Below are 17,143 nucleotides of genomic sequence, written 5' to 3'. Positions count from 1 at the left end.
ATAAAGGATAACACAAAGGCAAGTCCGGAGGCGTTCCGAAGTCGAGTCAACAGCCGGCAATTCCAAAGGCAGACAAGGGGCGTGCGAGATGCAAGTCCGATAGCAAGTCCGGGGTCAGGCACAGGAATCATCCAAGAGAGTACACACGAACGATGGCGAGATTAGCAACGCTAATTAGAAGCGCTGTGTCTTGCGCGACGTGTTTTTTTATTTGGCCGAAGGACCGTCAGAGTCAGCTGATTATGAGACGCTGCTTACTCCTGCAGCGTGGTTTCCCTAACAACTGCCAGCGTCTCCAGAACGGGGAAGCAAGAAAGGACACCTGACCTTTTTGAAGTCGGGAACACCGTGAACCGAGCAAAGCCGCTCGGTGCCCATGTGTAACACATATGATATGATATGATATGGCATTTGTAACGCGCCTATACACGAGTGTTTCAAGACACCAACTACAGAGCCAGCCAACAAGACCCTATTTGTACTTGAGACCGAGGAGGATATCTTCCCACCATGCTCTAGTTCACAGATACGCTGCAGAGAAAACTTTAAATACCAGAAACCAGTCCTTTTCTGAAAGACCAAGGCCCTCATTACAAGTTTGCCGGTATCCCGCTTGTAACACAGCAGGATTCTGGCAAACTGACCTATTGTTTCCACCGCCAGATATCTCTGAATTTCCGGGATATTACAGATTGCGGAAAGGGCGGTCTTTCCCAATTCCATGGAGTCCCATAGGAGTCCATGGAGGGGATTGCCAGAATTATCGGCACTAGAATTACCAGCGCCGATAATTCCTGCAATATTTGCCAGTGGAGCCTGATTTACCTCCAGTTTTTGGCTGGAGGTAAATCAGGTATCACCCACAGGCACACCTGTAGTTTCCTGGTGCGTTAAAAGTGCTTGTGATGGATTTACCAGCCCTTTTACTGGCATTATTACTGCCCCGGAAACATCTAATGACCCCCCCTAGGACCTACTGGGAGGGAGCCTGAGAAGCTGTGAGAGGACTCATGTCACACATTGTTTTTGGTCCTAATTCAGATTGTTATTATGTGCATGTTCTTGGGCCTAAGGGAGTTGTTTTTGGTCTTTCCCTGTAACCTAGCCTAATGAAGAAATATTAAGGAAATATATGTGTGTGTTTGATCCCTCTCATCTTCTTGACACCTGTCAGAAGTAAGATCGACTGCCATAAGCACAGTAGGCTTCGTAGTACGACTGCGGCTTAACCTCATGCCATGATTGCACTCCTTTCCCCAGTATCCCATATGAAAAACTAAAAACCTGCCATACTCCTGCAAAGATAATGCACGCAAACCCACTATCCCATGCACATGACTTGTATAACACCCCCCACCCAGACACACACTGACACCAAACAGCAGAACTCCACACCGCCAGTAACTCAACAATGTCAACACAGCCAATGCATCTTTACGCCATCACCACACAAGGCCTCTCATCTGGATACAAATGCCTTCTGCATACCCACCAGCCTAGACCACCTAGAAGCAAATCCACACAGTGACCAGGTTTTCGAACTGAAACTACCAACACCATAGCAAAAGCACTTGTGTGCGTGCCCTCTCCTCCTACTAACTAACCAACCACTTCCTTATTTTCAGATCCGCCAGAGTGCAGAGGGACCATGCTAATGGCAGCAGTGCATGGCATGAGACCCACTAACATAACATTTTGTCCACACTTTTTTGAGAGTTTCAATCCCTAAGGTTTCATTTGGGGGAAAAGAGGGAGAGGACCACAAGAAGCCCTTTCACCATTGCCCACTCAAAAAACGGGTAGCTCACCCTGTCCTGAGGCCTTACCATGCCAACCAACTGTCCAGAAATGACACAAGTCCAGATGTATGAGACCTGCAAGCCAAACCAAGGAATGGACAAGGCCTGTGAGCCAAGCCGCGGGTTGATCGACAGAGTCGCAGGACTGCGCTTATCCTGCCAGAATAAAAAAGCTTGGATGCTCATCACGCATTCTCTGGCAAGTTTTTCCATCTACAACTTTTCGATCTCCTGATGGAAGGAACTTTGCTCAAAATGGTCTTGCTTGTGGAAATTACATCCATTTGCTGCAGGATCCGCTCTCCACTATCAACCTCTCTCATCAGACCACAAACCAAGATTACGTGTGCTATGTTTCCAATGGAACGTCTGGAGAACTTGGCAGCACTGCTGCTGAACTACTTTGAACAACTTCCTCAAGTAAATGAAGGGAATCATTGCCTGCTTACCATGTGCAATTCTGTCATTCATCGAAGATACCACTGAACCCGGCAACTCGAACATCCTCAGCCCAGATTCCCCAGTTTAGAGAGGCATCTGGGGATAATAAGCTTGGAGAAGCTGCTTGGAGAGGCACAGCAGATAGTCTCCGCCATCAAACCTGAAAGTCACCATAGACCCGCACGCTCCAGATTGTGCGGAATCCTGGCTTTACCCTGAGCCTGGCGTTGATGCACAAAACACTGCAGATGGAAGCTGAGGGCACGTTGAGAGCATAAGATCATTGAACCTCAGAACATCTGGTTACTTATCTCCCAGGTGATTCGTTGGCTGCCCCCCACCACGACTGATGTGTGGACATCATGAAGTGTGTTGACGGGGGAAGCCCACAAACACCAGAGTCCAACTTCATGAAAGGAGACAACATACAACACCCAGCATTAACCAAAGAAAGGCACCAAACCCAGAAGTCAGCCAAGTATCTCAATTCAGTGGAATTCAAGCCACACTGGACCCCTTCCCACTAAGGAAGTAATGAGAAGCTGATGACTTGCGAAACTTGGGAGAGCGGTGATTGGTGAAACCCCCATCGGTAGAGAGTATATGTTGGGTAACAGAAAAATCAGCAACCTTGTGAATGGTCTATTATTCGGACTCCAAACCGATGAACTATTCCCCTCAGAAGAGTTACACCAAATTTGGGCAGGAGATCGGCCTGACACGTCGGAAGGCCAAAGCAAGACATTCTTGGGAAGTGTCAAAGGGAAGTATCCCAATGGACAAGATGGAGCGTCATCTGAAAGTTCTCAAACAGAAGTATATCTCGATTTGCCTGAACTAAAGAAAACACGCCCTAGGAAAACTGAAGAAGAGGGAATGAAAAATGGTTGGCACAGAGGGTCTAAGAGTGATTGAAGGTGGTCACTAGATCAAATGGCTATAATAATAATGTATTTCTCAAATAGCACTACATACCCACAGGTCTCAGAGCACTGTAATAACAGTAGACAATATTATTCCACAGAGTGGTACTCAATTTATCAACCTCAGAAGGATGAAAGGCTGAGTTGACACTGCCGTGATTGAACCTGTCACGGCAGGCTGCGCACAGATACCATGGGAAGCGCTTAGCTCGCTGTGCTATCTGGCCGGCTATGCCAAACTCCACTCCTCATAAGAACATCTGGAAAAGTGAAACTGAGAGGAACCGTAAAACCAAAGGGGAGCCCTGAGGGAAGGGGCGGGATATATACCAAAGTCCCCTACCTGACCTTACTGATGGATGATGGGGCCTCCAAGGGGGCCTTGTGCTGCCACAGCCAGAGAGCAGCGTGGAGAGGATACTCTGGCTCTAGGAGAAGGCATGGGCTCCTCACATGTCCACCTTACAAGCTCTTGTCCATTTAAGAAAATTGATGACTGGTGGTCCTGTAGAGTCAGACGCTCCCACATGCTCCGCTACATTCACATGGGTGCAGAAATCGTATGCAAAAACGTGGGGAAAGGACTGAAACTGAACTAAGACAGCGAACGTGAGCAATCAACCAAACACAACACAACCTCAACATAAGGTCAGTTGAGCTAAGAAGGTTCTCCTCAAGGGTGGGGCTAGGGTGTCCAAGCAGAGAGTAGCCGTTCATGGCGAGAGACTTACCAACCCCAAGTTCTGTATCAAAATGTAAGCTCTATTGGTGTTGGGGCCCATCAGCCAGTCTCCAACCCAGCTGCATAGGTGACTAGCTTGAGTTCCCTAGGAAGGTGAGGTCAAGACAATATAAAGGGATGGGCCTGTCGCTGAAGGCTGGGCTAACCCACTGAGGGAGCACATTTTGAGATGTCTGGAAAGTATCTGGGGCATCTCGTCACATTGGCTGTTTTGCATCACCCTTCCCCTCAACCCCCCACACACTACTCCAGAAATCCATAATGATTGTTCCCTTACCCACCCCTCTAAAAAGAGAAATGTCACAAAAAATGTGGCAAAACCACTGTTCACCAAATGCGGTAAAATGGCTGCCACGAGGTGGGGGGGGGCACATCCCATTTTAGAGTGCAGACAGAGCCCTACATAGGTGGAAGGAGGAGAGATCCTGGGAGAAGGAGATATGAGAGAAAAAGATTGAGGTGGACTTGGTTTTTCGCTCTGATACCCTGAAAAGGAAGTATCATGACAACTCATTCATGACCAGCCTTTGTTTGATCCCTCTCGGCTTTGTGGCATCCCTCTCCTTGGCCACAATCCCAAGGGGGCAAGAAACTATCTTTCTGTTCTTTCTCTGCTAATTGGTTACTATGTATCTCAAGCAGTTGTTCCCAGCACCCCTTTTGTTCCCACTGCTTTCTGTAATCCAGGTCCCTATCTGGTTATTCTCCATTTACATGTGTGTTCCGTGTTTGTTGCCCTTGATTTAATAATTTTTCTCCCATGTTCTGATTTTCTAGCCCTGGTTTCTCAGATTGCTTAGTTACTCATTCTATGGCAGTGATCGAAGGCTTGAAAGGTTCTGTTGCAGTTTTAAAGTCCGCTGGAAGGGGATTTGCCTGTGTAAATCTATGCCGCAGCAACTTGCTGACTTTGGCGTTCTGTGAGTAAGGTTCAAGGGCTGTTGGCTCTACGCGGGTTAGGACGGTGGGGCGGGAACACGAGCTTGTGTACACTCTTATGTGCGTGTGAACTGGAGGCTCCACAATGCTTTTGCAGTGAAATCTCTTATAATGTGTCAGTGGTGGTAATATAACGTTAGAAGGATTCCTTGCCTGTAGTTTAACTTCTGCATGGCGCCATCCCATGATACGTTGCGAAAGTGGGGAGCGTCCCTGCAGGATCTTAGTGTGTGGTTTGTTTAGTGTAAGTGGTCGCTTGAATGGGGCAGTCTCTTAGGTTGTCATGATGATGGGCAAAGCGATACCCGCAATCCTGCTTCGAAAGGGGGTGGTGGAGAGAGACAGTGTGTCCTTGATTGTGGTAAAGTTGTGCTGAGATTCTAGCTTTGTAGGGTGCAGGGATCTCGCAATATTATGCCCAGACCTATGGAAACATGACCAGCTAAGACACTTGGAGGTGCTCTAGGGAATACTCCATAGATGCAGAGGTGTGTCTGTGCAAACAGAGCTACGTGAGCAGGCCCAGAGGTGCATCAGTGCAGCTGTGGGCATGCACGTGCAAGTGTGTGAGTGCACGCAGCTGGGTGTCTGTGTGTAGGGCGGTGTGCATGTGACACACGTCACTGCTGTCGCACACATGGGGGAATGGCCACCTATGTATGTGTGTGCACATCTCTGCACAAGCACACACCACTACATGCTTACACTCCTGTTCCTATATGTGCCTGCACACATGCCTGAGCCTACTTCTCCATGCATCTCTGTGCATATGTGCAGAAACACACTTGGTTGCGCTCACACCTTCATGCACAGATGCTTTGCACATCACCATGCACATGCTTGTAGACCTCATTGGAAACACTCAAGATGCCAGTGTGCTGTTCAGACACCTCAAGAGAGATCAAAACCTAGATTGAAATTTCATTTTAACTTGTATAGTCTAGTTTGTAATGCAGCAAGATAATGTTGCCCTGTGTTTACTTTCCGACAGAATGCAGGCTCTGCTAAACAATGTAATGTTCCTAGTCATCAGTCTATTATTGTTACTTAGTAACATTTGCTGCCGAGTGGCAACAGTTGTTTCTAAAATCTCACACCAGAGAAGTCAATTTCAGAGCTCATTTTAACAGGCTACTTTCTATGTTTGCATACACCACACTACTGCTACATACTACTATTCTCCAAGGTGCTACTGATTACTTAAATGTGTGATTTCAAATGGTGCATGAGATCACTCAATTAAATCAAGAAAATGAGCTATTGTGGCGCAATATATGGACGGAATTTCAATTATTAAATGTGCAAATCATAAAAGTAGTGAAAGTAGAAGGAGAGCAATTAGTTGAATCTGAAACGAAATTGAGAACTTTAAAATTGAATGGTTGAAAAAGACTTGTGATGTCATTTTCTTTTTTTATTAAACTCACGATTCTTCGACCCTTCTTAAGCAGGGTTTGTACCCACTGAGTTTTCCCTGCCCAGGCTATAACACTCGCCCATTAACCTAACCAGATCCAACAATATTCTTTGCTCCTGTTCTGTTTTTTCGAGATTTTGCATTTTCTAAATTGTTCATTACATTTTGGAGTAAAATTGTGTATTGTAAGGAGATACAATTTTAACCAGGACATCCTTTCTAGTTTTATAAAACCGTTTTTGGGGTGATTTCCTACCTATGGCCCCTAACGCCAGGCATGATTCTCCCTCCCATTTACCGACCTTGAATGAATAAAAAAATAACAGAATGTGTTAGGTGCCCTCATTGTAGCTGGATGTTGTGCTTGGTCTGCATTACATTGGCTATTGAAGCAGACACTGCCCAGCTGTGCAAGGTTTTCTTGCAGAAATCTAAACCAGGATTTGTAATATATTTTCTAATCCCTCACTATGATATTTTGAATTTGAGTGACAAACGGAAAATCAAATGATCCCAAGCAGCAGCCATCGTTTTTTCTCTTTCAACGAGATGGACATTTTTTCAATTTCCAAATATGTTCCTACATATTTAAGCTGCAAAAGATGCTGTTTTTAACATTTCCGGCACCGCTTTCTAAAGTTTAACTCTGTGTCAGTGCAGAGGTTTTGTAGGTTAGCGTTTTAACAGATTTCCACATAACTAAAATAGTTCTACCAGCAGCGAGTCGAAATGCTAGGGGGGATCTACCTAGCATTTCTAAAGAGGAACAATCTGGCAGGAAGCAAAATATAACAACCTGTTCTCCTTATTCGTTACATGGTGTTCGTGTGTGGTTTTAGAGACTCAAACCTATTTCATATAGATATATATCGCATCCCTTCATATAGATATATATTGCATCCTTTCATATAGATATATACCACATCCCTTCATATAGATATATATCGCATCCCTTCATATAGATATATACCACATCCCTTCATATAGATATATATCGCATCCCTTCATATAGATATATACCACATCCATTAATATAGATATATATCGCTTCCCTTCATATAGATATATATCACATCCCTTCATATAGATATATACCACATCCATTAATATAGATATATATCACTTCCCTTCATATAGATATATATCACATCCCTTCATATAGATATATATCACATCCCTTCATATGGATATATATCACATCTCTTTCAGCAACAAAAAAAGCACATCTATAGGTGTATGAAATTTGTATTACATTCTACACGTGACATTGTTTTTGTTGTTTTGTAAAATGTAGTCAAAACTTGTATTTTTCTACAGATATTTTTGTTGTAGTTCAAGAAAGGTGGATATTGCCAATTATAGACCTGCATGTTATGCCCAAGTGTTTATCAGAAACTCTAGAGGCAAAACAACCAATGAAATCAATTATCCAGAAATCTAAGCAGAGTCTGATGACCACATCTGCCTTTCCATTTAAGCTCTTTTGCAATATTCATCCTGCTTCCTGGTTTCTTTTCCTTTATACAAGTACAGCTAGGTGGCCAGCATGTGTATTAATATGTGCACGTGAAAAACCAAGAGACTATTGATCATGTCCTCTTGTGTTAGAATTTCATTTCCTGTAATAATCCCTGTGGTTAGTTACAACTACAAAACGGCAAAACCTCTGTTCCATGTCATACGTGTAGTGTATAGGAGATATATGAAACACGTCATTATTAATTTGTCTTTGGATTTCTTGGCTGGTGCAAAGGTGAGTGATGTTCCCCGGAAACTATTCATTGTTTTGCAGAATTCTGGAAGTGCTTTTCTGCCTACTATACACCTCCCAGATAGTGTTAAAAGTTTCACCAAAGGTCATTTCCGAGTGATTGTCAAAGTCAAATGCATAATTGTACTTATTAAATTACGTTTCTGTTTGAAACCATTGAATTTCTTTTTTAGAACTGGGATCTGCCTTGAAGTTGGGTCTGGATCCGGCCTGGTATCTACCTTTCTAGCCACAGTTATTGGACCCAAAGCCTTCTATCTGTAAGTAGTATCTGACATGTGTACACCATATTTTTATTGGTTTTGCATCCAAAAGAACAATGCTAAGTTAAGTAAAATGCAGGATCAATTAAAAGAGAACCTTACAATATAACAGCAAGTCTACCAACACATAAAAAAAGAAACACATCAAAAGGGGGGGCGGGTAAATGGGGGAAGAATGAACTAAATGTATAAATGATAAGATTCAAAGCGAGAACTCAACATCTTTGGTTTGGTTGCGGTATTGAAGGCAAAAACTGCAATCTGTGGTAGAAAATAGAAGGAATCCCGAGACATATCCGACCCCTGATTGGTAACAGGAGGTTGTGTAGTCTCCGGGAAAACCCTCTAAAAAGGGGAAAAAAAAACAAACAAACTAAAGTTGATGTAGCAGGTGATGAGATGGCAGATAGTAGATGAAACTCCAGGAACAACTGGCAAATCGGACAACCGCGAGATGCACAGAGCTCCAAAGGCAAAGGCAGGAAATGTCACAAGAGCGGCTCTCCTGGGAGAGCGATATGAGAAGTCAGCGGCAGAGAGGCTGTAAAAAGGCAGGGCAAGGCTGAAGGGAAGCAGCGGAGAGCGGAGTGAGGAGGCAAAACAAGGATAGGGGAGGCAGGCTAAGCCATTGAAAGAAAGCTAGGAAGAAAGCAAAGCAGTGTATAAAGGAGCGTCAAGGTTCAAAGAAGAAGCGACGCGCTGAGCTCACTCCTTCCTTCTCCTATATGTGAATATAGAGAAGCAGATGTACACATCATTCATAGAGCTCACCTCCGTCATACTGGAAGAACAGCAAGAAAGTACTGTGTCTGACACCTGGTATCATCCCAGTACCACATCGAAGGTATGAGAGACGTTATGCGCTCAGACAACCGTACCGAATGTACCCTCGAACTGAGGCGGTAGATGTACACTAAACATAGAGGACTTATAAGTGAAGTCTGACAGATGTGAAGTGACGTCATGAAGAAGAGAAGATACGTGGACGCACTGAAACTAACATAGTAAACCCATACGAATATGAAGAAAACCATATACGCTGAGAAGATGAGTAATAAGAGATGTAGTAGATGTATATATGCAAAAACGCAAGGTAGATAAGACATAAAGAAGTTTGCTAAAGTAGGAAATATAACGCAGGTAAAGCAGCCATGTTGAAAAAATGGATGTCGGCATCCTATAATAGTAAATGAGAAGTCTTGAGAAGGAAAACCAAGGCTGCAGAGCTGAAAGGCGCTGCAATACAGATTTGTGCAGAACAAAGGATATTTGCTTGGCTCAGAATCAAGTATGCCGCAACAAGAAGCAACTGCGAGGCACGAAAGGACTCGAAGAGTATAAGCCATGTACATAGGACACATTTCTCTTAGATTAAGCAAAGGAGTGAACATTTGCGAGTGCCAAGTATTGTACAATCAAAGATGCAGAAAGCATATGAAGGATGGAGCAACCAAGTCTCCAGAGGCCAATAAGAGCAATAACACCCAATATAATTGAATCAAATGGCACTAAATAAAAGGACAGAATGGACAAAATCGTGATCTCCTCACACATGGTGCAAGACCAGAAGACTAGACCTATATATATATAAAGCTCCAGACGATGATATCAATGTACCTTCACTACCTTTTTTAAAGTTCTGTGGAAGAGAACAGTCAGCAAGGTCCACTACAGAGAAGAAACTTGTCTTAGGGCCTAACTAATGAAAGATGTTAGGCTAATTAGCTAAGAAAAGCAGTTGTCTGAGATTGTTCCCTCGCACCTGGGTTTCGTTTACGTGCTAGTAACGTGCCGTATGTCCAAGGTTGGTAAGAGAGTGCCAACCAGTCATGAGGGCCTATGTGACGGTGAACAATACATTGTTGCAGAAGCCGATCCGCTGCTGTTGTTATACTGCTCTCTGTATTTTGTGTTGTTAGAGGTAGTTCAAGCTGTGCCTACCAGATAAGGGGCATCCAATGATGACACTAACACCTATATAGATTATAGATATATATGTTCCCTTAACCAATCCCTCCGCCCGATAGGTTTTTACTGTTTGCCACATAGGATGACGTCATAGTTGCTGTACATCGAGGTATAACGCCTTTTGCTTAATGGAAATGCATTGAGAGTGTGTGAGCTACAATTTGTTTGTTCACCAGGTTTCCCTACTTTATTAAACTGATAATAAAGTAGTATTTTGCCATATTTCTTTGAGTCTGTCTGGTTATTTTGGCCCGATATTATTTATAGTGGTAATCCCATTCAGCATTTGGAACGCTCCAGGTGCTATTGCACACAATCCTTCAGACTGGAGTTGCTGCAAGTCGAGCGTCCCACCATCTTGGATATAAACTAGACCATTGTGTCTAGTGAACAACAGAGTCAATGGAGAGCGCCATGTTGGAAGGGAAAACACACAGTGAACCGTAGATCTCTTCCATGTATGCCAGATTGACCAATCAGGACCGTGTTTCCTGACAGTATGCCCCCCCCGCCGTGTGGAAAAAGGTCCTGGTTTCCAGGGATGGGTTCTATGGAATCGCTTGATCAGATTTAGAGCATGAACTGCTGAAGCGCCTCCCAGGTCCGATCAGAGGGTCTATAGCCTTTCCTATCGCTGCAATCTTCCACGATAGTACCTAAAGTCGTATATAATAATAGTCCAGAAACTTCATATTCTGGACCTGAGGTGTTGTCCACCGCAGGGGGTCTACTTCTTGTATTGCGTTGAAAATGGTCTAGAACATGCTGTTTCAATTGGGAGACATAAAACGCAGTGTATTTTAGACCATGACACAGGTAGACAGAGGCTACATGTCCCACAGGAAATGGCATCTAAACTGGTTGAGTAGAGAGTTTGGATTGTACCAGTCGCTTGGGTACGCATTGGGCGGCTAAGCAAACGAGATCTCCCACCTGAAACTCTGATTCTTTGGAACATTTAGTGTCTGCATATGTTTTGGTTCTGCAACCAGGTGAAGTGAGAGCTTTCTAGGCCTGTTTGTGACCCGCTTGGATATCTGCGATCAAAGCTTCTGCTGAAGGTGACTTGTTGGAAAATGGATTGAAAGAGGGTAGACCGGAGGGGTGAAACCCATATGTGCTTTGGAAGGGGTATGGACGGAATTGTTATAAGAAAATTCGGCTAGGGGAAGTATATCTCTCCAGTTGTCCTGGGAGGCAGAAACAAAGCAACAAAGGTATTGCGCTAAGGATTGATATAGGCGTTCAGTTTGTCCATTAGTCTGTGAGTAAAATCCTGAACTGAATGCTCGCTGAATTCCCTAGGTTTGGCATACAATTGACTAGTATTTAGAGGTGTATTGTGGACCACGGCTGAAATAATGATTGTGGGAAATCCGTGCCAACAAAAAATGGTTTATAAAAAGTGTTTAGCCATTGATGCTGCATAAGGAACTTGAGGCATGGATAAAAAGTGTGCCAATTTAGTCAACAAATCACCTGTCATCATGATGGTGGTATGTCTGGATGAAGGAGATCCATGATAAAGTCTGTCGAGATCAGTTGCCAGGGTTGCGTAGGTAAGGCTGGTTGCACCAGGTGTTCATAGGGATGTTGTCATGGGGTCTTGGTTTGTAGACCTACTGTACAATCTGCAATATAATCCTTAATATCATGAGAAGGTCCAGTCCACCAGACACGCCGGGCTGATGAGGTCTGTGGTGTTTCGCACTCCCTGATGTCTTGCGATAACCGAATCATGGCACTTTGTTTTGTAGGCCCCTGTTGGGAATAAACACATTTTGTCTGTGGAATAGTAGGTCATATTCTAGTTGAAGTTGGTATTTTGATATGACATCCTGGAGAGTGGCAAAGTTCTTTTGTGTTTCTGTTTTTACTATCTGTAAAAATCTGCCACAAAAAGACAAAGGTAGCCTTTGGGAATAGCTTTTCACTCCCGAAAGAAGGACTACTTTTCACCAGTTTACGAGACAGGGCATCTGTCATGATATTGTTAGTACCTGGAATATATGTGAATTGAATATTGTAAGGAGATAAGAAATAGGCCCATCCGGCTTGATGACTGTTTGGGTCTCGGAATATTGAAGGACTCTAAGGTTGTGCTGGTCGGTTCTTACTTCTATGGCAAATCTGGACCCTAAAAGTAGATGTCGCCATTCCTGGAATGCTCTTTTAATGGCTGATTCAATCCTTTTCCAAAACGGTGTAATTCATCTCGGAGGGCGATAGCGTTATGGATATGTAAGAGATAGGAAATTCTGTTCGGGTACCACCCTGTTGTTTTAGGACTGCTACGATTGGCACTGTTGGAGGCATCCGTATCCACAATGAATTATTTGGTTTGGTCTGTGTGATGAATACTGTGGAGTCATCACTGGTCCCCAGCCTGAGATCTCCTCCCATGTGGTGAGGGGATGGCAGCCGCTACCTTATCCTGGCGCTGGTGGTGGTGGTGCTGTGAGGGAGGATCACATGGGAGGAGATGGCTGTCAGGGAGATGTGGCGGTATTCTTCTCTTTCATGTGAGGAAGACCCTATAATTCCAAAATTCCTGCTGGCCTATTGTCATTATACACATCCCCCCAATTGTAAAATCCCCAAATCCCTTCTTGTCAAATACCCTAGACAGGATATCATTCATACCTCACAAGTACCTAAAACACAATTCATGATGATGAGATTGTATTAGGCAAGAATCTATGTACTCCAACTCACATAGTGCCTTGGGTTCTGAGACGAAGAAGAGGGACAAGGAGCTCATGTGTATTGAGAGAAGCCCTAAACACAATATGCAGACTAGTTGTTGTAGGATGAATCCACTGCGCAGGACATTTAAAGATGACTTTCACCTGCAATCAGAAGTTGTGTATGGAGTTGAAGAGGAGAAAGCTGTGAGGAGTCAGAAATGTGATGCAGACAACTTTGTGATGGTTTTTCAAAAGATGCCATTTCATTAAATTAAGAGGTTGGCTAAATGCCTCACTATCCCTACCCTGACAAGGATTGTCCTGCCTAAAATTCTAACAAAGGATATCTGTCCCTCACACCTATACATACAGTAACTCGATAAGGTAATGCATGGCAGTTCAAAAGGCAACAAAATTATAACAGGTGAATTCACAGTTAAATTCCCAATAGGACACAGTCTCTCCTTATAATCTGGGTGAATTCCCCATCACCAGATTTAAGACGGATTATGCTCCACAGTTCCAACAAGAAAATCCTGGTTTGTAACCAAGTTCCAACACAGTTCTTTGTAACTTCAACTTGAAAACAAAAAGTTACAACACTCCAGTGGTTCAACAAAAAGGTTCTTTCTTTTTCTCTTGCAATAGTTAGATTCAAATGTGTCTTCTTCACATAAACAAAGAATATTTCCTTAGTTCGTTCGTAGCAACATAAATCGTATTTGTCAGGATGCTTTGCCACAACGTATTATTGCTGAAGATATATAACACTTCGACAGCAGCTTTATACAGTTCTTTCTTACTGTGAGAAACATGGCAGTAGTCTCCCAAGCGGACCTCACAACTCCCCTATTCAGGTGGCCAAAGAAGGGCTGACACACCCAGATCCCAAATCTCGGGGGTAAAGAGCGAGAAGGGATCACCTAGATGTGGGAACCCATGGTGGTGCTTGGAGAAAGGCTCTAGTTGAGACGCGGTATTAGGGATGAAGGCGAGGGGGACGAAGTCCCTGACGCCTTCATAGGTTGTTCCACGTCTCCCTCTCTTCCACTCAAAGAATTTCCCTCACGCAAATCCAACGACCCCTCCATATCTGGCAAATCCCCTAGGAACCCAAATCATGTTAAACTCAAAAACCACAACTCCCAGAATGCCTGTGTTTCTGTTTCCTATCTGAACACTCCCAGTCATTCTTCTCCACATCCCTCTGATTATGGTTTTTCACACTCCCAATCTATTTGGACCAAACACTACCTTTTCCACAATCCCCCCTGTTTATTTTCCAACAATAATCCTGGTAATTCCCGTTTGGTCCATAAACTCTACAAATCTTGCCCTTCTGAATTTACCAAACCCCCTTTTACAAGGGCTATTATTTCATATAACACCTCTTCCTCCTCCTATCCTGTAGGATACCTGGAATCTACACCACCCCGCTTTTCCGACATGAATACTTTTCCACACCATGATAAACAGACTCACACAAACTATTTACCTGACATATCCCAACCCAAGGGTCAGGCACAGTCAGGCAATTGACCAGAATCACACACGCACACCTGACAGCCCTTTCCTTTCCACACTGAGATAAAAGGTGGATCATGAGAGCATACAACAAGCAAGGCAGACCACATGTCGAGAGAGCTAACTCGGCACAGCAGTTAAAGAGGAGGAGAAAGACTGCGCATACCGAGAAGGTGACAAGGAGAGAAGCGACCTTGCCCTTTTTCTGACCAAGACCCGTGAAACTTCTGCAGAGTGAATAAAAATACTGCGAACAATAGCCAGTGTGTGTTGCAGCAGATGTCAACGGTATGCAAGACCCTCCTCTGCTGATAACCAAGCTGAGGAGAGACACTTGTCTCCGTGGTACCAACCTTGACTCCAAAGAGAAAGAAAGCCAAGCAGTTCATCACAGCCGGGTGAGTCGAGGGGAGAGTTGATAAGAAACTGAACTGTGTTGAACGAAAAGTAGCAAACAGCAAATTGAACTGTCAAAGGTTAAAATAACTATTAATGAAAAAGGGGGGGGCGTGGCCTGATGTCCGTGGTGTGAGGACGCGGTTTCTGTGAGCTCCGGCCGAGCCACGCAGTCCGATCCTGTTTTGGGCACCGAAAACCTAACAAATCAGCCCATCCTTCAGTGCAGCTACACATAAGGCGATTAGCTGCACTCCACGACTTGTTCCGACAGGAATCGGAGTTCGGGGAGCTTCCCCGACGCTTCGCCCCGGCCTCCCCCTGCCACCTGAGAGAGGAGCACGGGATCTGGCCGAGGCGCGAGATCGCTTCCCTTTTCGAGCGGTGCGGCTCCTCTGCGGTGCCCAGCCTTTGGTGCAGCCGTAAATCAGGCGATTGACTGCACTCGACTTCTTGCCCTGGCAATAAACGGAGAGCCGGGGCCCGCTGAGACGCTCCGGTTGGGCTCCCCCTCTCTCCCGTAAGAGACTTCCAAGATGGCGGCCATGATGACATGACGATCTCGGAGCGTTCCCGGGACGAGGCGGCGAGCGTGCACCCTGCGGGGGCCAGACCCCAGACCTCCAGGTGCCTCTATCGCTGCCCCCTTCCGTCCTGAGACGAGGACCACTACGGGACCCCATCGATCCATCGACGGCGGGGCCGGGGCGCGACTGTGGTGGGAGTTCACCGAGTCGTGATCATTGAACTCCCCGGATCACTTACTGCATTCCTGGCTCGGGGCGTTCAGGGCGGACCACCTATTCTCCGGGGTGCGGATCCCCCTACCAACGTAGACCTACACATCTTGAACTGGATCGAAGGCTGGCTCCAGACCCATTCGAACTCCGACGCTCACAACGCCCACAGGTGAGACCTTCCCAGGGTGGGCCGTTCTCAGCGGTCCGGGCCTGGCGGCTGGTTCATGGGGTTGTGGGTCCCTGCCTGCTCACCCCAGGCGGCTACCACCGAGCCCCCGACCTCTACACTCCCACTGGCTAACCCCATTGGGAGACGCTATCTCCCTGTAGGACCCGGACCTCTCTTATCCTACTAAAGGCAGGGCGCTCACACCCAGGGTGCGCCCAGATCCCGACCCACACGGGGCCTAGTATCCCCGAACCTCCACGTCCCGCCAAAGCCAAACCAGAAAGTGAGAGTCCGCCTGCCCCAACGGGAATCCCCTGCGCTCCCAACCAGAACTAAAATAACCCATCATGGCGGCAGCAAGAAACAAAACCAAAAATGCCACCCTTGATCCTTTTATCACGGCGAAACCTCACCCTACTGCCCAGACATCAACGGATGACTTAACGACACGGAATAGCCCGGACACCAAACATGACCAGCTGCTGGGGGCGATTGAGGCCCTAAAAACATTTATAGACACGAAGATAGGGGAAGTAAAAGCTGACATCCAGCTGATAAGGCAAGACGCTCGCAACCTAGCTGAACGTGTCACCGTTGTCGAGTCCCACCAAGAGGAGATGACGACTGAATCAGCAGCCATGAAATCGGAACTAACAGAACTTAAACATAAGGTGACCCAGCTGGAGGCGAGGTCCGAGGAGGCGGAGGGCCGCGCTAGACGCAGCAACATTAGGATACTGGGCATACCGGAGGGGTCAGAGACTGCTGACCCGACGACCTTCGTGGAATCCTTAATCCAACAAGAGATCGGGGCGGAGAACCTCTCGCAGGGCTTCTCCATAGAGAGAGCACATAGATCGCTCCAGAAAAGACCACCCCCAGGCTCCTACCCTCGCCCCATCATAGCGAAGGTCCTCAATTTCCGGGACCGGGAGGTGATCCTGAGGTTTTCAAGGGAGGGAGGAGAGATAATAGGAGGCAACTTGAGGATAACGATATACCCTGATTATACTCAGGCGGTCCAGAGAGCGAGGAACTCCTTTGTCCCAGTTAAGGCCAGGCTGAGGAAACTAGACCTAAAATATATGCTCCTATATCCCTCCAGATTGAAGGTAATCTACAAAGGAAAATCAATATTTCTCGAGACTCCAGCTGCAGCTACCATGTGGATGGAGCACAATAACCTGGCTGATACCCCTGCTGAATCTCTACACGGGAAAATTAGCGAAGGCACCCAAAGATGAGGGCCGTACGCCCCGACACGGACACTTGCACCCGCCTACAATAGCCTGAGTGGGCAGAGAACTTTAGCCACAAGATGCAGAACTACTATGTGAGTTGCTAAAAGACTGCGGGGCTCGCCC

The 17,143-nt window shown here is 45.7% G+C and overlaps 1 protein-coding gene across 6 annotated transcripts in view; it reads left to right on the top strand.

The window, feature by feature from the left end:
* Window positions 1-17,143, top strand: part of N6AMT1 (N-6 adenine-specific DNA methyltransferase 1) — a 454,595-nt gene that overhangs the window by 220,189 nt on the left and 217,263 nt on the right. For all 6 annotated transcript variants that reach the window (XM_069629785.1, XM_069629784.1, XM_069629788.1 and 3 more), the window contains one exon: window positions 8,206-8,292. In XM_069629785.1, the coding sequence (XP_069485886.1) occupies window positions 8,206-8,292 (87 nt within the window). The remainder of the gene's footprint in view (window positions 1-8,205; window positions 8,293-17,143) is intronic.

The sequence above is a fragment of the Ambystoma mexicanum genome, chromosome 12 (genome assembly GCF_040938575.1).
Source record: "Ambystoma mexicanum isolate Mex_15411 chromosome 12, UKY_AmexF1_1, whole genome shotgun sequence".
In the NCBI taxonomy this organism is placed as follows: Eukaryota; Metazoa; Chordata; class Amphibia; order Caudata; family Ambystomatidae; genus Ambystoma; species Ambystoma mexicanum.
This window is presented reverse-complemented; position numbering and strand designations above follow the sequence as displayed.